This window comes from Acinonyx jubatus, chromosome A1 (assembly GCF_027475565.1).
Source record: "Acinonyx jubatus isolate Ajub_Pintada_27869175 chromosome A1, VMU_Ajub_asm_v1.0, whole genome shotgun sequence".
Taxonomy (NCBI): domain Eukaryota; kingdom Metazoa; phylum Chordata; class Mammalia; order Carnivora; family Felidae; genus Acinonyx; species Acinonyx jubatus.
The window spans coordinates 190,573,593-190,596,335 of record NC_069380.1 but is presented as its reverse complement, the minus strand read 5'-3'; the positions used below and the strand labels follow the sequence as shown (position 1 = coordinate 190,596,335).

Genomic DNA, 22,743 nt, shown 5'->3' with positions numbered 1-22,743 from the left:
TACCACCCAGCAATTGCACTACTAGGCATTTATCCACGGGATACAGGTGTGCTGTTTCGAAGGGACAGGTGCACCCCCATGTTTATAGCAGCACTATCAACAATAGCCCAAGTATGGAAAGAGCCCAAATGTCCATTGATGGATGAATGGATAAAGAAGATGTGGGATATATATGTACAATGGAGCATTACTCAGCAGTCAAAAAGAATGAAATCTTGCCATTTGCAACTACGTGGATGGAACTGGAGGGTATGATGCTACGTGAAATTAGTCAGAGAAAGACAAAAATCATATGACTTCACTCATATGAGGACTTTAAGAGACAAAACAGATGAACATAAGGGAAGTGAAACAAAAAGAATATAAAAACAGTGAGGGAGACAAAGCATAAGAGACTCATAAATATGGAGAACAAACAGAGGGTTACTGGAGGGGTGGTGGGAGGGGGGATGGGCTAAATGGGTAAGGGGCACTAAGAAATCTACTCCTGAAATCATTGTGGCACTATATGCTAAGTAATTTGGATGTAAATTAAAAAAAAAAAAAAAATACTGCTCAAACCAAGTCACCCTTCCCTTGCCCAAAGGTAACCCAGTCTTCTGTCTCACTGTCTCAATTAATTTTACCTGCCTTTAAAATGCACACAAATGAAACTTTAAGTCCATTCTAATTTGTGTCTGGCTTCTTATGCCCAATATAGTGTCTGTTAGGTTTATCCATGTTGTTGCAAATATCAGTAGCTCATTCTTACTTCTTGCTATGTAGTAGCTCATTTTATACATATACCGTAACTTACCATTCTCTGATGATGGGCCTTTGAGTTGTTTTTAGTTTTCTTTGACTTCTAAAATACTGCCTTCTTCCAGTTCTCCCCCCACCCTCATGGGCATTCCTCCTCAGGCTTCTGTACGTATTGATACTCCTTTTTCAGCCTTTTAAACACCAGCATTACCTGGGGTTCTAGCCTGGCTCTCTACTAGCCTCACCACACTCCCTCTTCCCTCAACGCATCCTGTCTCTGTAATTTTAAGTATTCCCTACCTGCTGCTGGCTCCTAAATCCTTATTTCCAGCACTCACCTCTCCTGAAAACAATGTATTCCAACTGCCTGCTGGACATACATATCAAGATATTTTGTAGGCTGATCATTCCTCTTCCCTTCAATGGCTCCCCTTCAACCAGATGACGGTCTTTTACATGACTGAAGAAGTACCCATGACCTAGTCCCTACCTACTTCTCCAGCCTCATCTCTTACCACTTTCCACTTTAAGATCTGATAATAATGGCCTATAAATGCCTGTTCTTCATTCATGCTATTCCCTTAGGCTACAATGCCCTTCCCCGCCCTTTTCTTTTTTCTAAATAAAGGCAGCTCTTAGTTTTCTTTCAATCATCCACCCAGACATTGTCTCTTCCAAGTAACTTTCAAAGACCTTCCAGGAGACAAGGCATGTAAACAACCCTTCCCTGTATGTCCATGGTCCCCTGAGCACCCTTTCAACTTAGTACTTACCAGACACTGAAATTAAATGTGTCTATCTCCTATACATGAACAACATTACCATAGGATAGCTACAGACTGTCTTGTTTGGATTTGCACACCCAGTGCCTGGCATGCTATGGAGGGCAGCTACTGTTTTTACCTAGCCAGCGTCCCTATCTCTTTTCTTTTGGTAGTGGGTTCTAGATTTTTCTTAGTTCATGTGGTTTGGGTAGGGTTGCTTCCATCCTCTGGCTCCAAGGGTTGGCAAACAATTCAGATTTAGTTACTAGAATGTTAATCCCCCTTCCATACAGGGATTACTTCATGATGTTTCAAAAAGTGACCCAACCCAGGTCAATGGGCATCAGCATCAGGACATCTGATGAAACTACTAGGGAAGGGAGGCCCTCCTCCTGCTAGAGTTACTCAACTGGAAAAAAGTCACCCTGATGTTGCCAGTAGTTATCCTACAACCATGTGGAAAAGATTCTCTATGAATAAAGCTGTAACAGAAGAAAGCAGTCAAGAGATTGGTGTGGGGATTGGGTTGGGGGTAGTAGGTGGGGTTCCTGGATAGAGAGCCATGCCTGAAGCTCTTGATTTTCTAGTTCTTGAGCTAATGAGTGCCCCTTTGTTCTTAAGCCAGTCTGACTTGAGTTTCTGTCATTTGCCACTGAGACTGTCCCGACTTCTAAGAAAAGGTTTATTGTCATTAAATGAAGACATCCACTTGAGAAACTTTATATAGACAGAATGTGTTCAGAGCTGTAACCAGGCAATACGAATTCAGAGAAGACTATGAGAGCCATTCCAGCTAAGAAGTGAGAATCACAGGTTTTATTACAAATATAGCACTGGGGTTGAGGGTTTAAGGATCAATAGATGGGGCTACACCTGAGGCTACAACGTGAATAAGCTACAGCAGAACCTATGTACCCAGACATTCATCTCAAGGTTCTTCCTCCTACCGCAGGAACTCTCACAAAAACCCTCAGGAATAATTTGGCTCTGATCTTTCACTACATTAGCCTCTCAAATTAAATTAAAAAATAAAACAAAATAAAAAGAATTAACTATATAAAAGACTGGAAACAGAAAACTCAAAGTATGCGGAGAAAACTGTGAAGCAACTAGTAGGACCAGAGCAGAGGGTACATTTATTAATTAGTTCATTCATTACAAATATTTACTACACATTGTCCAGGTGCTGGAAGTACCTATATAAACCATGGCCCTGCTCTTCTTTAGTGCAGAAAGACAGTTAATAAGGAAACAAATAAGTGAAGAAAATAAAATGTAGAGACGGAGAGTGTGGACTGGATGAGCAGAAGGCAGACTTGGTTTGGGTGGTCAGGAGGGGTCTCTGAGGAGTGATATTTGAGTTGAAATCTAAAGTTTAAAAGGAGTCATCCATGCAAATATTTAGACAAGAGTTGTAAGCAGAGGGAAATCAGGTGGGTGTACTCAAGGAACAGAATGAAGACCAATATGGGAGAAGCATGGGAGAAGAGGCTGGAGTGGTGAGATTTTTATAGAAGAGAATAGTGAGAGACGAAGCTGGAAAGAATCCTAACAGTTGACTAACAGTCTACATAGTATGTGAAATTCTCTGCAAAGCCTTTGAAGAGAGAAAATGAGAGAAAAACCAGGGATTGGTTTATCTCAAATTAAAAAAAGAAAAATGGGGAGACATAAGGCCATGCAAAAGAAAACTGATACCATAAATGTAATATACTTGAAGGAGATATTTTAGTAGGCATAAAACATACTCAAAATGATCTTTCTTATAATAAATACACTAAGTGAAGTCATTATGAACTACTGTGCCAACTCAAGGTAATTTATCATACCTTTTGAAAATTGGGCAACATTACCCAGGCCTCACACCCAGAATTCAGTCTGGAACTTCTCATTGGTGAGACCTGGAGACTTAGGAATTAAAAGACACCTTTGAGGGGTGCCTGGTGGCTCAGTCAGTTAAGCATCCAACTTCAGCTCAGGTCATGATCTCACAGTTCATGGGTTCAAGCCCTGCATCAGGCTCTGTGCTGATAGCTCAGAGCCTGTAGCCTGCTTCAGATTCTGTGTCTCCCTCTCTCTCTGACCCTCCCCCACTCACACTCTATCTCTCTCTCAAAAATAAATAAACATAAAAAAAAATTTTTAAAGATACCTTTGAGCTTAGCTTCTCCAACCACTTAGTTTTCATCAGCTGGGGAGGGGGGGGGGGGGAGAGAAAAGGCCTAGAAAAGAAATGGGATTTGCCCACATCACATGCATCAGAGTAAGAATCAGACCTGTTTTCTCAGACTCCTGCTTCATTGCTTTTCCCCTACATCACACAGCCTCCCATTAAATCCTTGGGAATAATCAGGTCCTGCTCCTTAACTATTCTATATCTTATGACTCAACACAGGAAATGTAAACAATGTGAACACAACTTGCAGAGAATGACTACAACTACCAAATAGATAAGGATTACTTGCCTTTTTAAAATAGTTTATTTATTATTACGATCTCCTTGAGCACAGAAACTAGGTCTTTTTCATTAGTATTTCTCCAACACTTAGCAATATAAAGTTTACTTAACATATGTATATTTATCAAACACCTAAATATATTGGGCTAGCTTCTATAGATAGGACCATCAATGGTGAGCATTTACTATGAGCCAGGGACTTCCCAAGACCTTTGTATGCATTAACACATTAAATCCTCAAAAGAAGCCCACATCACCCTATCTCACAGCTAAAGGAACCAAGAGGTTAAACAACTTGCTCAACACCACAAAGAGACAGTAGATCTGGGATTTTAAGGACCAATAAAGCACAGATCCAGCTTTGAAGAAATTTAAGGTTTAAGATGGGAAGTAAGATACACGCATTAAAAAAAAAAATCAAAAATAACCTGTGATAAATTTATAAAAATACATATGTATAAGGTTAAGTGAATAAAGCAAAGTGCTCAAGAACATAGACAGTGTGTTAACTTTTATATAAGAAGAAAATAGATCTGCTTATCTTCAAAATCTATCTACTTATCTAAAAATAGAAACACAAGAAGGATATGCCAGAAAAGAAGAAAGTTAGTATTAGAAAGGAAAAGGGAGTGGATAGGAATTGTTTAGTTTTGACTTTTAGAAGCATAAGCCTCTATATATTCAAAAATTAATGTAGGGGGAAAGCAAATAAATCATAAATTCTTTTCATAGGTTGGCTTTATAGTAGGTAGGCATGGGCAAAGCAATGAAACTATTTCAGATGCATTATAGAATTGAGGAAATAAGGGAATGTGCTAATGTCGTGAGACAGGGTTATTATTGTGGAAGATGAGAGATACAAATCTGTAATGAGGAAAGGCAAGGAAGACTCCTGTAGGGACAGACTGAAACTGGAGTTAACAGCATAAATTCACGATCTCTAACATATGTATGTGTGCACATGTGCAAATATGGGGGTGTGTGTACTTAAGTATATTTCCTAGCTCTGCCCACAGGACCTGGAGGCAAAGATACCCCAATATCAATGAGCACACCTAGCACCCACGTCTTAGCCTGTAATACTAAAAAGGAGCTATGGCTCCCTGAAGAAATGGCTGATTCCAGGGCTAGAGTACAGAAGGTACAAGAGGAGTCCAGAATATCGTTATGCCAGAAAATAAGGAAATACTCCAAAAAATGGTAAGTGCATGTCACACAAGAGTCAGTTTGAAGGTCAATTTGAATCCCAAAATAATTAAGGACAGTAATGAACTATAAACCAAAGGGAAAAAACAGAATTCCATGAGATATTAAATAACAAATAGATAATAAATAAATAGAAAAAGGAAGAGCTCTTAACTATAGTAGAATGCCAAAAGCCAACTGATAAATAAGGAGCAAGTGTTGGGGTTAAGAGAAATCATCATTTTGCAACCATCACAGTAAACACTGGTGCAGCAAGAATCATGGATAGATGCTAAATCTGGAGGGACATTATGATGAACAGCAGGATATTTATTGGTCTTAAAATGTCTACCCACAGAAAGTTTATTAGCAGTAAAAAATTCGTAACCATACAGTGAGAAATCAGACAACACATCATTTTAAGGGGAAGATGGGCATTGTGTAGTCTAGGAAGGATATAAAACTGCTTATTAAGTCTCTTGCCTGGGAATGCATAACATGACTTTAATCATAAGAAAACATCAGACAAACCCCAAATCAGGAATACTCCGTTTTTATACAGGGGAAAGCAGTTTTTATTTCTCATCACAAAAGACAAAGAAAAGTGAGGAACTACCACAGATTAAGAGACTCAAAGTATATGACAACTAAATACAATTCGTGATTATGTTCTGGCTTCAACGTTAGAGGGAAAAATAGGATATGAAGGACATTGTTGGGCCAATTGCCAAACCAGAATGTGGACAAGATATTAAATAAAAATATCTTATCGATGTTAAATTTACTGCAGGTGATAATTACTACGGTTACCTACAGGAATATCCATGTTCTTAGCAGATACATATTGAAATATTTATGAGTAAAGGGCTATCATGTTTGCAATTTATTCCCCAAAATAGTCCCAATAATAACAACGTGTGTATGTGCATGTGGTGCATGTGTATGTAAAGAAAGGGAAAGGACGGGGTGGGGGGGGGGAGGAGAGCGAGAGGTAACAAGAGAACAAATGCTCAAACACAAATGATTAAATGTATAAATTATATATATATATATATATATGTTAATAATAGGCGTATTTGCATAAAAGACATACGAATTTCTTTGCATTATTTATGCAACTTTTCTCTAAGTTTGATATTATTTCCAACTCAAAAAAAAACACTATGATACAAGCTAAAAAGTGCTATAGTTAAGCGCTGTAGTGGAGATGAGGAAGATGAGCTGCCTGGGGGGTGACTGCATAGCTTGGGGAGTGCAGCCTTTTCACTGGGAAAGGAGAGCGAGATAACAAAATCAAGCATCACATTCCTTACCCTACGGCATGCAGGTGACTGTGGTGGCTATCCTGGCCAGGAAGCAATGTGCATCTGCTGCTACCTGGTCCAGAGATGTTTCTGGAGATTGGGAGAGGTGGGTGAAGAGATGGCAAGCAGCCCGAGACCAAGTGGATAGTGTCCCATGAGCTGGACTGGCAACTATGCTCTATGAGTACTGCTCTGGAAACAGGCGCTCCCTACCCACTTTGACTAATGGCCCTCCATGTTTCATACGTGTAAAAACAGCTCAGGCATCACCATCAAAGACCCAGGCATAGGCCACGGGAGGCTCATTTTCACATGCTAACTGGTCACTGGGCTCTGGGAAATCATTACCTTCCATCCAGCCCTATAAGGGCAGAGGCCACATTCCATCATCCTTGGATCACTCAGAGCCCTGACAACAGTGAGGCCTCCATAAAGGCGAACCCACTGGTATCACGAAGGCCGGTGAGTACTGCCAACACTGTGACCTGATTTGAGCTTTCAAATAAGCAAGTGTTCCAAATGAAAACAGGTGAGGATGGCAGATGTGGGGGGCAGGCAGGGCAGATGTGAAATTTGCATGTTAACCTGTGAGAGCAGGAGGCAGGCAGAAGGCACAGAACTCAGAATACAGCTCCCAGTTTGGTGATATCCTTGCCAGAAAGTTATAACCTTACATTCTTTATCCATTAAATTGACACAAGTAAAAAAAGTGAAAATCACCAAGCATAACTTACCCTGGTAAGCTTCTCAGGTTTGGAGGAGACATGAAGCTGGGAAAATAGCTCTGTTATCTCTTTGGTAAAGTCTTCATCCCCTAAACAAATAAACAAACAAAGAAAAACACAGAGCCATGTAAAACCCTGCAGAAAGACTGACAGAGATGGGCGGAAAGGGGGAGGCAGAGGAGAGGCAAGGGAGGAGCCGCAGCAGCACCAGGAATAGCAACAGCAATTTACATGAGCACGGTGCTCTGGTGCTTACAGAATCCTTCTACATGCACCAACAAATTCTCCCAATGGGCTTGTAAAGAGGGTCATCATCCCATTTTAGAGATAAAGAAACTAAGACTTGGAGGGGTTATTTCTCCTAATAGCAAATACTAAGAGTCAAACCTTGGCCTTCCCACCCCAGTTCAAATCCAGTGCTCTCTGTTCTATTCCAGAAGTATGAATGAGAACAGGTGAAAGCAGAGTACTAAGCAGGTACCATGCACGTGCTTCAAAGAAAGTAGACTTCAAGTCAGGACATAAAAAATGGGTACAACTTAGCCAGGAGAAAAAGAAGAGTTTCAGGTAGCAAAAACAAATACAAAGATCATGACCACACGTTTAATATATCTGGGAGAGTCTTAATTTCAGAGAGAGAAGAGAGATAAAAGTGAAGCTAGAAAGTTAAGCAGGATCTAGGCAAAAGAGGGCCTTAAAACCTATGGAGAGGAAATCAAACTTTTTACTGAGGGAGTGAGGAGACATTGAATGATTTTAAACAGACACAGATTATGTCCAATTTAAATTTTAGAAAAAGCCACTTTGGCTCCCGGGTGGAGGTGGGAATAAGAAGGAAGGCAGAAAGGCTGAGGTAATAATCCAGGGTCCAGGTAAGAAATAATGATGGATAAGAAGAAAGGGAAGAGGAAAGGGATTCCAGAATGTTGGAAGGATGGTAAGAAAGCTGTTGGTTAAATAAGCCTGGTAAGATATGATGGGGAACACGTAATACTTATATTTGAGAAACATACAAGCAAATACGTAAGATATATTAAAAAAAAAAAAACAAAACATTAAAACAACACATCCAAATGGCAGGAAATGCTATTTTCTGCTCTACTCATCTAAATCCTACTTCATTTTCTCAGACCAAAGTTTCTTGTAACCACACAATGTAGGGAGAACTCTTATTTATAGAAATCTTTTAGCACTTACAATCTACAGAAGTGTTTCTTAGTCACCAGTTCATAGTTTACTAGGGCAAATCATTATTTCTTCATACCTGTTTTCTCCCCAAAACCCTTAGAAAAAAAAACTCCATCTTGGTTCCTTTATCTCCATCTGCTATCCTTTTGTCTTCTTGGTGCTCAAGGCATAAAATGCAAATGGTCTGGTGATCCCAGGTATACTATAGTTTGGGGAAAGTTGATCTCACTAAATATTACAGCTGTAACCTATGTAAGTCCTCTACACAACTCCTAATCAAATCCTACTATCTAAAAACCTAAAGTCTGACAGGCATTTTGTTTTCCTAGCAATGCTCCTAAATTATTTGGGAGCAAGAGAGGACTCTGAATCCATGCTAGGATGCATGTACCTCAAGGGGTTCAAGAAATAATCCAATTGGAGTACAGGGGGAAAACAGAACTTTTATTTATAGATATTTGTCTCATTTTTTTTAAAAAATTCTATTTGAGGGTATACTTTAAAATGTAAATATGTTATTACAGTATTACATGTGTGTAATTTATAATCATCAAATATACATACATTAGTTCTAAGTGCTCAAAAAAACTTACTGCTTACTAAGTGTTGATCAAAAAACATTTGGAGGTGGCACCGGGCTGCCTCAGTGGGTAGAGCACGTGACTTGATCTCAGGGTCATGAGTTTGAGCCCCACAATGGGTGTAGAGATTACTGATAAAAAATAAATACATAAAAAATGTTTGGACGGGCGCCTGGGTGGCTCAGTTTGTTAAGTGTCAGATCAGGTCATGATCTCTGTTTGTGGGTTCGAGTCCCACAACGGGCTCCTTACTGACAGTTCAGGCCCCGGAGCCTGTTTCAGATTCTGTGTCTCCCTCTTTCTCTGTCCCTCCCCCATTCACATTCATTCTCTCTCTCTCTCTCTCAAAAATAAACAAACATTTGAAGATCCTGTCATGTACTCCCTACAGACCTGAGTATAAAAAGTAGTTGCTGCATTAGAATAAAAGTGCGAGGATGGGAAGGAGGCAGGGCTAGTGCTCTGGAGGGACCCTGGAGAGGCTGGGGTCTTCTCCTGCTGAGGCAAAGGGATCAGATGCATAAGACAGAGGGGCAAGAGCTAAGGATGCTGACAGAAAATGAAGATGACCAATGTCACCAGAACCAGATTCTGTGTTTTTCTCTCCCCTCCGCTACCACCATTTTGGTTTTGTTGTTGTTGTTGTTGTTGTTTTTAACATCTTCATTGAGCTGTAATTAAATACCAAGGACAGTGTTGCATTTTCATCCAAAACCACTGGGGAAAGCTGTTGGGAATAGCACTACACTGCTTTCTTTTCAGAGTCCTGATCTCTGGCAAACAGGTAGGGGAGAAAAAAGTCATAGATACAAATCCATCTGTTCAGAAACTCCATTAGAGTCCTCAGAATGGTATTTAAAGATCAGGTTTTCTGATTACTATGCAAAGCCAGATGTTGACTAAATTGAACAAATACTGTTAATGGTACTATGTAAAAATAAATTAAGTTTATAAATAACTGGGGATTGCCACTCTAGAGCTTAGTTGAGAACAACAGAGCAACTTAAGTAAATCGAGTTTAATTTAGGGGTTTCCTGCTAAGTATAGACCTTCATCTATTTACTTATGCCATCCTAATCATGAAAATAGCAGCCACCATTTATTGAGTGCTTACTATGTGTCATATATTAAATATTTCATTAGGCCTTATAACAAGCTGAGAGGAATTAGCATCCTCTTATAGCTGATAAAACAGAAGTTCAGTGTTAAGTAATTCTCCAAGGTCACACGGCTTAGGAAACAGCAGATCTTGAATTTGAACCCAGATCTAACTCCAAAACCCATCCTTTATAAACCCACCATTCTATACTGAATTCTCAATGCTGCAGGTAAGATTTAAAAACTTATATTCAAGAGCCATTTCATATCAGGACCAGTATCTTTACATAGAGTGTATAGTAAGAGGTTATATAACCAGCCAATTTTACTTCTTAGAATGCAGTGCAGAACACAAATGGGAACAAAAAAGAAAAAGGCTCTCTTAGTATAAAATCCATGCATTCCACTTTACTTCCTTCTCTCAAAAGAAAGACCCTAAGACTCTCACTCAAAGTGCCCTGCTTTCAGTACACAGCTTGAATATGGCTAGTTAACGGTTTTCCACCAGATTAGACACAGAAAATGAGATTCAGGGGTGCCTGGGTGGCTCAGTCAGTTAAGTAGCCAACTCTTGATTTCAGCTCAGGTCACGATCTCACAGTTTGTGAGTTCGAGCCCTGCATTGGGCCCTGTGCTCACAGCGTGGAGCCTGCTTCGGATCCTGTCTCCCTCTCTCTGCCCCTCCCCAGCTTGCGTGTGCATGCATGTGCACGTGTGCTCTCTCTCTCTCTCTCAAAACCAAATGTTAAAAAAAAAAAACTGAAAATGAGATTCAAAGGATATTAGAAATACAAGCTGATAATGAAGAGAATTAAAAGATGGACATTCAGAAGAAAATAAAGATGCACACAATTCTAAAAAGTAACAGAGACATTTCCAAAAGCAAAGCAGTTTAGATAATTTAATATAGCAGTTCTCAAAAACATTTTGGTCTCAGGATCCCTTTACACTCAGAACTTTTTGACAACTCCAAAGAGTCTTTTATAATGTAAGTTATAGATCTCAACATTTATCATATTAAAAATTAAAATTAAAATGTTTGAAATACTTATCAATTGTTTAAAAATAACAACAATAAACCCACTACTTGTTGACATAATTTTTAAGAAAAACTGTATTTTCCAAAAAAGAAAACTTTTAGTGAGATGAATGCCATTGTTTTATATCTCTACAAATCTCTTTGATGCCTAGCTTAAAGACAACTGGATTCTTTTGTCTGCTTTTACATTTAATCTGTGGTGATGTGTTGTTTTAAGTACATCCTACTCTGAACAGTCTGTGACTGCAATCTTTTTTTTTACTGCAATATTTAAAAAAAAAAAAAAAAGTGTTCCATGAAAAAAACAGCTACTTCAGCTTACAACTTAAACAATACCAGTGCTTTTCCTTGAGACTTCAGTATGTATCACACAAAATACAAAAAGTAATATATTCAAGGGTCAAGACTTAATAAGATTAACAATTGCTACATGAGAACAAGATTAAATGAAAGTAGCAGGGAATGCATGGTTGTGAAAATACAGTATTAGTACAGTTCGGTGCCACTGTCTTGATTTATGTTAAGAAGCCAGTAATTTTACCCACCACTGCTTTTGCACCATCAGTGCAAATGTCAAAATGATACATTTTTTAAACAGAAAAGAAAATAACGTCTTGGTATTAGTATGCAGAGTTTTTTTAATCATTTTATTTTTTTTAATATGAAATTTATTGTCAAATTTATCATGCAGAGTTTTGACTCCTGGATTCCCTGAAGAGATCTTAGAGACCCAAGATTCTGCAGACCACACTCTCCAAAGCACTGATTTAATCTACCACATGGGTGATTGGCCCATGTGTCTTGATGGACCCTGAGGGAATTTTTCGAATCACTTTTAATATTTGTTAACTGATTGCTTCATTAAAAGGAAAAAGGGGGGCGGGCAGGCAAAAACCTACATTCATTAGATTCTACTAAAAAAGTAGCATGTAAGACATATTAGAAACATTTCCATCTAATCTTTAAAATAAAACTCTCTGGGGCGCCTGGGTGGCGCAGTCGGTTAAGCATCCGACTTTGGCCAGGTCACAATCTCGTGGTCCGTGAGTTCGAGCCCCACATCGGGCTCTGGGCTGATGGCTCGGAGCCTGGAGCCTGTTTCCGATTCTGTGTCTCCCTCTCTCTCTGCCCCTCCCCTGTTCATGCTCTGTCTCTCTCTGTCCCAAAAATAAATAAACGTTGAAAAAAAAAATTTAAAAAAAACTCTCAAAGGTTAAGATTCTGTTGACTAGAGATTATGCTTTACGTAAACAAACTTGTTTCCTGATAATTTTGCAAAAATGAGTAGCTACTACACTTAAACTTTGGAGAATATGCAGATATTAAAAATATGGCACACACACACAAAAACTTTTGAAAATAAAAAGACAAATTATCACCTGCATTTTGGATAACTCCCAACATACATGCCGGAATTCAAGTTGAGGACAGGGATCACAGGAGTCAGAGAGGCACAGAAGCAGTATCTAGGGATATAAAACTCATAGGGATGACCAGCCAGACTGAGGCACGAATCTAACAAGGGAAACACTCTAAAGAAAAAAGCAGGCAGAGATGTGAGCTACAAGATTAGACCTGGAGAAGCCACAAAGATCTTGGGGGTCAAGGGCAGAGCAGAGGGGGAGTGGGACAAAAATATGCACATAAGGCCGACTGCTCATATCAATGCCTGGTCAGGGGCAAGGCAGCAAAAAAGTAAAGTCAGGCTAGTATAACTGTAGAGAAAATAATATATTTCAAGAGCAATACACTGCATATAAACATGCTACATGCTTTCCACTCAAATGCTGGATTTTCATATTACCTTTTTTCTCTTCTTCCTCTTCCTCACAGAACTCTGCTAGGGAAAATGCTTCCTTGAGTTGCTCCAACTCATGTTTTAGAGTCTCTAATTCTTCTCCACTTAGAGAATTAAGAATAGATTTCACCTGAATGGATATAAAATAAAAAGTTGTGAGACTACAGAAGAAAAATAAAAACATTTTCAAGTGGAGAAGAGGCCAAATTAAAATAAAAATTATGAGCTCACCAGCTGATACAAACTATTCCTTAAGAATAATACAAGAGGCTAGTTATTACATAAAGGTAGGGAGAATTTATACTTCCAAAATAATACAAGCCAGAAACATCTGGAAATTATTAGTGTTTAACAATGGCTGATAAATTAGGGGGAAATGAAACAGTCTTGAATCAATTAAAAACTAACAGGTAACCATATCCAATTGGCAGCTTAAACCAGGGAGACTACCAAAAAAAAAGAAAAAGACCAAGGCAAAGGAAAAGTAACGGATGTACTATTAAAACTTCTTTGTTAATCTGTCTTCCTTTTGTTTAAATTTTGAAAAGTAACACTTGACTCATTCTATTTGTAGCGGTTAGTTCAAACATTGTTTGTTTGTCTGTGTTGGTATAGTATTTTCAAAGAGTCTCAAGCCTCCATGTGAAATACATTTCATCTTCCAACTGTGCAAAAAGAGACGCAACTAGGCAGCACTCCTTTGCTTGGAGACCAACCATTTGAAATTTGGGGTTTGGAATTACCTTCATCTCACTTTCTCGGGAAAGCATCTCCAGAGCTTCCAGATGCGAAAGGCCTTGAAATTCATCAAAGAGTAGCCCATAATGAGTTTTCTTGTCTGTTTCCAAGGCAACCTCATTGGAGGTCCATAGCTCTTCTTTCTCCTTTGCCTCTCGTAAAACCTGGCAAATAGATGGAGGATTACACTGCAGCAAGTAATGAGAGCTCAAGGGTGAGCTCCAAGAGCTGGGGGAAGCAGAGCTGAGACAGGAACCATACAGAACACTGCCCTTTCCTTCCTGGCACTGCAATTCAAATCTGATCGGCTAAGGAGCTGCTGGGAAAAAAAAATGATCACACACAATTCGAATCTGGACAGGGTAAATAACACCCAAGGAACCAGGTGTTTCTTTGAAAGTGCTTTAAATATTAATCTACTCAACAGCTCTGAAAGGGCTTGTCATCTTCTACTGCAGTGACAAGAGGTCCCTGCAGAAAATAAAGAGTAGGGAAAAAAGAACTGGGCATTTTTATAACCATTAGAGCTCTCATCCCCTCACCCAAAAAAAAGCCTTAATGAACATATCATTGAAAAGTTTTCAAAAGGAAAGAAATACTAACAAGGTCTACTACAGGCAAAAAATACAGATCAAAACAGACACATTAAATACACAGGTAAAGACAAATGGTACCTGAGACAATGTAGAATTCCGGTTCATCAGACCCTTCGTTCTTTTAAATCCAGGATCCCCTTCTGCTATTACATCCATTGTCTTTTTCCCAATGAATTCTAAGGCATCCAAACCCCCACTGATTACGCTCTTTCCCTAGGAAACACATGCAACTTCATTGCAAGAATACTGAAAAAAGACATCTGCATGGTTTGATTATATAAAATAGTGGCTAACAATACCAAGCACTGTCAAGAATATGGAGCAACGAAAACAATCATCTACTGCATGTGGGAATGTAAACAGATACAACCACTGTGGCCAGCTGTTTGTCAGTACTCAACACAGATGGGTACAGAGGTTCATGAAAAGACGTACAAAATGTCCATGGCAGTACTATTTGTAAAAGCTAAAAACTGGAAACAACCACAATACTCACCAACCATGGAATAAATAAATGCTGTACAGTCACATAATGGAATACAGCAAAGAAAACGGAATACACCATACAAACTACACGATGAAGAAATCACACAAACATAATGTTGAGTGAAATAAACCAAGTACAACAGAGTCTATACCGTATGATTCCATTTATGTAAAGTTTAAAAGCAGGCAAAATTAATCTGTGATGGTAGAAGTCAGGATTGTGGTCACCATGGGCAAAAGGAAAAATCAGAGATGGCGAGGAGAGGGCACAAGGGGAACATACAATGTACCATCATGTTGTTCCTTAGTCTGCGTTCATGCTGTGAAAATTCAACTGAGCACTTAGGATTCCACTTTTCTACATGTTTTACTTCAATAGGAAGTTAAAATTAAGTACTAGTTATCTATTCTCATGTAAGAAAGACATTAAGTTTCCGATAAAATCCTTTAAAAAATGTTTCTAATCGTCTACAGTTACTCAATTACGGGAAGAATATTTTTGTAAAGCAGAGTTTCTAGGCCACCAATCTCAGAATTCATAGTCCATAAAATATTATGTACATTGCCTCTCTATTATTCTTCATCCTCTGCTCTGTCCTTTACTTCTTTAAAGAAAGTTTCCAAGTAGCTCCACTCTACCTCTAAGATCAAAGTAATTGATCTTCAGCAATTTGGACTCATTTAAGAGTAATCAGTCCTCATGGTTTTTCAAGAAAAAGAAGGAGAAAGAGACAGAAACCCCTGTGTTCAGAGAGGTGGAGTCCACCAGGCATTTTACTCACTGTGGTCTGAACAGCAGTAGAGATGGTTGAGAATACACCAAATGGCCCAGTCAACGGGGAGGAGTTTGCATTATCTTTGGCATTTGTCTGTCCTACAAGAGGAAGGGGATGTGTAAACAAAAAGGGATGGTCTATAAATAGTTTTTCTTTATCAGCATGTATGAGACTTTAAAAATTAGATCCTGCTTCCTACACACAGGATAGCCTTACCCTTTTTGTTTTATTATTTTAAGCTACTCATTTTTAAATGAAAGCTAGCATGGCTTTTCTTCATCTTCATTTCATTTAAAAAATAAAATCTAGTCTTTTGAACAAACTACTGATATATGTCATAACACACTATATACTGTATGATTCCATGTGTATGATCTTCTGGACAAGGTCAAACTTTAGGCAGAAAACAGATTAGTAGTTGCCAAAAACAAGAGTAAGTGATGGGAGTACCACAAAGGGCCATGAGGAGTCTTTTGCGGGGTGATGAAAATATTCTTATATTTTGATTATCTATACAGATTAAGGAAATATTCTATACTGTATATCACAGTGGACTGCAAGTATATTGTGTAAACAGGACTGTATGTTCATCAAAACACATAAACTGTATACTTAAAAAGAGTAAACTTTACTCTTATAAAGATGTAAATTATATATCCACATCTAATTTACAATTAGTCATACAAATAAATCATAAAATCCATAAATCTAACTTTCTAAAATATGGCATATTTTAAATTTTGTCCTAGAAAAGTATGCATATTTGGGAGAAAAAAATGAGATGATCAAAGAGAAGAGTGGGAGACAATAAAGCCCCTGAGAGATGGAGAAAGCAGTATTAGGGCCTGAAAAGTTTTCTATTTTCTTGTCCTAGGCCATCTTGATCCCTGGTTCAAAACTCTTCCTTTTGTGGCTTAAGTGAGAGTACAATGATCAAAACAGGTGTCCAAAATTAAATTTCACCCTCATAAATATTCAAACACAAAAAAATAAATCCCCAAACGAAACACATTAAAATATTTTTTGTGCCACAACAGGGTCCAACTCAGCTAACTCTTCTTGGGGTCATACTCAATTGTGCCAAAAACAGCACTAAGCAACTTTTATATTCTACACTCATGGCCTTATTTAATGTTTGTAACCATCCTTTGACATATAAAATATCATCCCATGTCAGCAAAGTGGTTAAAGAACACAGACCTGTTAGTCAAAGTCCAATCCCCTTTCTCACCAGTCCCATGATGTCCTGAATATCAGACACTCAATAAATATATACCGAAGAACAAGCTCAACTGTTCTATTTTGACCCATGGTTCTAGGGCTTAATTTTCCCACATACTGACCTGTTGCACACTGGACTTCCGTTGAAATTTCACTGGGACTAGGAATTCCAAGAGAAGTCTCTGCCTTCTCAATGACATTTGAAATACCTTGGCCTAATGAGAAAAATGGTAACATTTTTATGCCTGAATACTACTTACTATTAGTCACCAAAACTGAAGAAACAAACCTGCAGATAGTTAAAATCACCATAGCCATAGACACGCTATCTTGACCATACGTAACTAATGTTTGGGAGTGTAATCTTACCAAACAAACAAACAAAACAAAACGACAAACTTGATTCAGTACCACCACAGATAGTTTCATATTAACAATTCTTGGTTAATGAGAAACTCTAAGTAAAGAATGCTAATGAGAAAAGGCTGCTGCAAACTCTGGGTGTACTATAAACCAGCCTATCTTTCCTGACCAATCTTTAAACTATAAAGCCCTTAAGTAAAGATGAAAGAGGAATTATCAATAGTCATTTTTAACACAGATTTTAGCAAAACACACGCAAAAGTTAATAAAATGATGGATGACCTTACCTACTGTAGCTACTGTAGCTGAGGCTGAAGAGAGTAAGGATTTGCCCCAGCTGCCCCAATATCCCCATCCAGTCTGAGGTACATCTCTGGAAACAGTCTCCTATTCTTCCCAGTAGGCAGAAAAACAAAAGGCAAAAGAAAATGGAAAAGTAGAGAATAAGAGAGTATATAGGCAAGGTATCTAATTATTAGCCCAACATACAGATGAACAAATACATAACATTTAGCTAAACAATCATATTGCTTGGTGGCAAACTGAGGAAGGCTTAGTCAGTTGAGTGTCCAACTTCTTGATTTCGGCTCAGGTCATGATCTCATGGTCCTGAAATGGAGCCCCACGTTGGGCTCCACACTGGGCATGCAGCCTGTTCAAGATTCTCTCTCCCTGTCCCTCTGCCCCTCCCCAATGCGCACATGTGCGCTCTCCCTCTCTCTCAAAAAAAAAAAAAAAAATGTATTGCTTGGCTGACAGATGTATGTTACCTGCATTTAAGCACCATGTAGCAAAGGCAACTACTCCTAAAGGTATTTATAAAACTGAGAAAATTGTGTTTTATGGCTTTCAAAGAAAAGAAATAGGTAATCTTAAATTGGTTTTGATTCCACATCCCTTTCAGCCCAAACTTTTATTTTTTTTAATGTTTATTTTTGAGATAGAGAGAAGCAGAGCACGAGCAGGGGAGGGGCAGACAGAGAGGGAGACACAGAATCGGAAGCAGGCTCCAGGCTCTGAGTTGTCAGCACAAGCCTGATGCAGGGCTCGAACCCACGAACTGTGAGATCATGACCTGAGCTGAAGTCAGAAGCTTAACCGACTGAGCCACCCAGGTGCCCCATTAACCCAAACTTTTAATTCCAATGTTTTAATAAACACTTTACTTTGCCTGCAGCCTGTGATGCCTCAACAGGGAGAACTTCTGAAGTCTCAAGATCGATGGAAGGTTTGGATTCTGGTCTTTTCCGAGTGAAAACTACAGGTTCCGATTTATCCTCTGGCTTGACACTTTGGTCAGCAGACTCAGAACTCTTGGCTGGCTCATACTTCTCATCTTCAAGGATGGAGGTTGCTTCAGTTACCACTGGAGTTTCAATATCATTTTTATCCGACATGACTAGATCATTGCCTGGTAAAATAAAAGCCAAAGGAAAAATTAATTCTATAGGGTTTTTTGGTGTAAGTTATTTAAGCTTTTTATCTTGAGATTATCATAGTCACATGCAGGTATAAAAAATACAGACAGATCTGAATATCCTCCACCCAGGTTTTTCCAATGGCAACAACTTGTGTAACCACAGTGTAATATGACAACCAGGAAACTGATACAACCCACTGACCATATTCAAATTTCATCAGTTTTATAGACACTCGTGTATGTGTATTCAGTTCTATGAAATTTTATCATATGTACAGATTTGTGTGACCATCACCACACTCAGGATACAGAACGGTTCAATCACAAGGATCCCAAGTTATCCATTTTTTACTGTTTATATACTTAGAGAGAGAGAGCAAGCAAGTAGGGGAGGGGCAGAGAGCAAGGGGGAGAGACACAATCCCAAGCAGGTTCTACACAGTCAGCACAGAGCCCAAGGCAGAGCTCGAAACCTCGAACTGCGAGATCATGATCTGAGCCGAAATCAAGAGTCAGATGTTTAACCGACTGAGCCACGCAGGCGCCCCATAGGTTATCATTTTTTAGACACATCCCACCCCACCCTCACCAACCCATAGCAACCACTGATCTGTTCTCCCTCTCTACACAAGATGTTATATAAATGGATTCATTCCGTATGTAACCTTTGGAGATTGTTTTCACTCAGCCTAAGTCCCCCAAAATCCATCAAGTTACTGTGTCAATAGTTTCTTCCCTTTTTTGCTGAGTAGTATTCCTCGGTATGGATGTATTTCAGTTTGCTTAACCATTTACCCATCAAAGGATACCTGGGCTATTCCCAGTTTGGGTCTATTACAAATAAAACGGCTACGAACATCAACGTTCAGCTTTTTGCGGGAACATAAGCTTTCATTTCTCTGAAATAAATGACCAAGGGAACAACTGCTGGATCATACGTTAAGTACTTGTTCAGTTTTATAAGAACTGCCACTCTTTCCCAGAGTAGCTGTACCATTTTACATTACCACCAGTGATGTGTGAGTGATCCAAGTTTCTTAGCATACTCACCAGCATTTGGCAGTTTATCTTTGTTTGAGCCATTCTGATAGGTGTGTAATAATAATCTCACTGTGGCTTTAAGCTGCATGCCTCTAAAGGCTAATGATTTAGAACTTCTCTTCATGTGCTTACTTGCCATCTGGATAGCCTCTTCAGTGAAATACCTATTTGTATCTTTTGCTCATTTTCTAATTCGATTTTTTTTTTTTTACTGTTGAGTTTTGAGAGCTCTTTATGTATTATAGATTCAAGTCCCTTGTCAGACATGTGATTTGCAAATATTTTGTCCCAGCCTGTAGCTTATTTTTTCATCTTCCTCGCAGGGTCTTTCACAGAGCAAATGTTTTTCATTTCAATGACATCCAGTGTATCAATTTTTCCTTTTATTGACTGTCACTCAAAAATCTTAGTATTAACTATTTCTACTTAAACTTCTGAGAGATAAAATGATGAAATTTAAGCCATCAGATAGCATCTAAATCAAATCAGCTTTTGAATAACAATGTTAACCAATTCAGTCCCTTTCATAAGTACATCTCTTTGGCAATTAAAGCCAAGATGCTACTGGTATTTTTACAAAAAGCAGATGCTGGTTTCCAAGATAGCCAAATATTCCCAGAGGAGAAATTAATGTATCTCACAAGTACATACTTATATACATACCAAAGCCTTAGGTATATATAAGTATTTATTTTATACCAGTATTTACTAATAGAGAATTAGACCCAATCCAAGCCATCAAAACATTTCTAATGTGCTAGAAAAGACACACATACTAAGAACTAAGGCAGGGGTGCCTGGGTGGCTCAGTCGGTTAAGCATCTGACTTCAGCTCAGGTCACGATCTTGCGGTCCATGAGTTCAAGCCCCACGTCAGGCTCTGGGCTGATGGCTCAGAGCCTGAAGCCTGCTTCCGATTCTGTGTCTCCCTCTCTCTCTGCCCCTCCCCCATTCATGCTCTGTCTCTCTCTGTCTCAAAAATAAATAAATGTTAAAAAAAAATTTTTTTTTAAAAGAACTAAGGCAGCTTGGAAACAGCACTATAATGGAGATACACATAAAATACTAAAAGAACAGAGAAAAAAAAGTCTGCTGGAATCAGACAATATGATTCATGTACGAAGTCTCTGAAATAAGCATAGAATAGTGGTCACAAACTGGAATGACTGCTAAACCCAGCCTATAAATGTTTTTATTTGGCCTGCACAGTTTAAACATTTGTACTACTAATTGCTAACACTTAAAAATCAGATATGATACATATATGAATATAGATTTTCAACTTCCCTTAAAGTTGAAATATCTGGTAGCACCGGGCCCACTTTTGACATGGTAATAATTAGCTCAAGCCAAAGAGCTGCTGAGCCTTTTAGTCAAAATGTTATCTAGTTCCCTACAATCTCCACCTAAATCTACTTGACTCATTTGTTACCTGATTAGACCCTGTAGGCGTCTGAGCTTGCAGTGCTTCCCTTAAAGAGCACCTGGGATTGTGACAGATGGAAGGTGTCAATGAGAAAATTCAAGGGTGTGGAAACAACACACAGGAAGAAGTGTGAACGGAATGGACATGGAACATGGACAAAAAAAGTAGTTAATATAGCATGGAGAATGATGGAAAGGCATAAGGCTAGAAAGGTAGATTTATACAACACCATGGAGCCTAGATCATATGGGTATATGATATACATACATTACACATTCCCAAAACGCACAGAAAAAAAATTCAGATGCAACTACCCACACACATACAAGCCCACTCTGAAATAACCATTCGTTCACTTGCAAACATTTTTTGAGTACCTACTATGTACCAAGCTTTGGAGACTGAGAATTAATTTAGAAAACGGTTTCTACCCCATTTACTCCAAGAGCCTAACAGGAAAGATGCCACACTTGCTGCATAAAATTCAAGGCTTTGTGTACCTAAATATGTACCTTTTTTACAGTATTCATTTCACTTTCCTTATGCTTTTTCCAAGGTACAACATATAACAATATATGTTTTTTAAATAGTATACCATATACAGTTGTCCCCCTTATCTGAAGTTTCAGTTACCTGCGGTCAACCACTGTATGAAAGCAAATGCTCCTCCTTCTGAGTTGTCAGGAGGTCAATAGTAGCCTAATGCTAGCTACATCACTGTGCCTGCATCCTTCACCTTACCTCACCTCACCACACAGGCATTTTATTATCTCACATCCTGGAACAGGGCACCTGCAGGTAAGGGGCAACTACTATACAGTATATATAACAAACATATTACATAAGTAATTTATATGATTTTATAAAAGACTGGAAAGACATAGTTCAAAACATTAAATACTGGTTATCTCTATTCTTTCACTTGTGCCACAACGACTTAATGAGCACCTAGAATTTGCTAGACATTTGGCTAGGTGGAAAGGCGCTGGCTGTTCACATTATCACTACCATCGCTTTCATTATTAGAATAGTTGTGCTATCCCTGTTCTTAATGGATTCATACTCTAACAGGAAAGGGAGGGGGGAATAAATTTCAGGTATACGGCACTGCACTATTTAATGTTTTTGTAAGTTTTCCAAACATCCTATAATGTGTTATTTTCAAAAGTGGAGTGAAAAGACTCCAAGAGCTGAAACATTGCAAGTAAAATTAAATGGCTGACTCATATTTCTTAAAAATATAAATGTACACATTTACATGTACACATATATAGATATATACCTCTCCCCATTTTCCCTGGAAACTTCCAGCCGCACAGTTACCAAAATGGAAAGGGTTTAGCTTAGCAGCTTCAAGTACGGGCTCCGGAATTAGACTTTCTTCCAACTTTGGCGGGGGGGGGGGAGGGGGGGGGCGGTAACTTTGACAAAGTCAGTTCACCTTGCTAGCTGCGTCTCCGTTTCCTCAACAGTAACACAGGCTACAACACCTGCCTGGCAGGGTTCCTACAAAGGTTCCTCCACACGGGGTACGCGAAGGGCTCTCGGAACAGAGACTGGCACATAGGTAACAGTTGCTATTAGGACGGAGGCGGTGGTTGTGTCATTACTGTCATTATTAACACAGCTTTCTCTAGACGGACAGACAGCAGACGTCCTCACTTGTTCGCACACACAAGACCAGATCCCAAACCGGAGCTCTGGGATCAACAAGCACTCCCAACTTCTCCGACGCTGAAAACGACGAAGAGTTCCGCACACAAACGTAGCGCTTCAACAACCAAAGCGCTTTATA

At 38.9% G+C, this 22,743-nt stretch overlaps 1 protein-coding gene across 2 annotated transcripts in view; it reads right to left on the bottom strand.

Annotated features, from left to right (window-relative positions):
* The window catches only part of FAM114A2 (family with sequence similarity 114 member A2), a 32,982-nt gene that overhangs the window by 10,017 nt on the left and 222 nt on the right, over positions 1 to 22,743 (bottom strand). The window contains exons 1-9 of one of the 2 annotated variants that reach the window (XM_027077545.2): positions 22,390 to 22,701; positions 18,228 to 18,472; positions 17,349 to 17,448; positions 16,821 to 16,913; positions 15,484 to 15,575; positions 14,294 to 14,428; positions 13,625 to 13,783; positions 12,888 to 13,011; positions 7,187 to 7,266 (exon numbers count right to left, since the gene is read on the bottom strand). In XM_027077545.2, the coding sequence (XP_026933346.1) occupies positions 7,187 to 7,266; positions 12,888 to 13,011; positions 13,625 to 13,783; positions 14,294 to 14,428; positions 15,484 to 15,575; positions 16,821 to 16,913; positions 17,349 to 17,448; positions 18,228 to 18,458 (1,014 nt within the window). In that variant the 5' untranslated portion in view covers positions 18,459 to 18,472; positions 22,390 to 22,701. Of the gene's footprint in view, positions 1 to 7,186; positions 7,267 to 12,887; positions 13,012 to 13,624; positions 13,784 to 14,293; positions 14,429 to 15,483; positions 15,576 to 16,820; positions 16,914 to 17,348; positions 17,449 to 18,227; positions 18,473 to 22,389; positions 22,702 to 22,743 lie in introns of those variants that run through there. The other variant, XM_027077536.2, reaches the window with a different exon arrangement.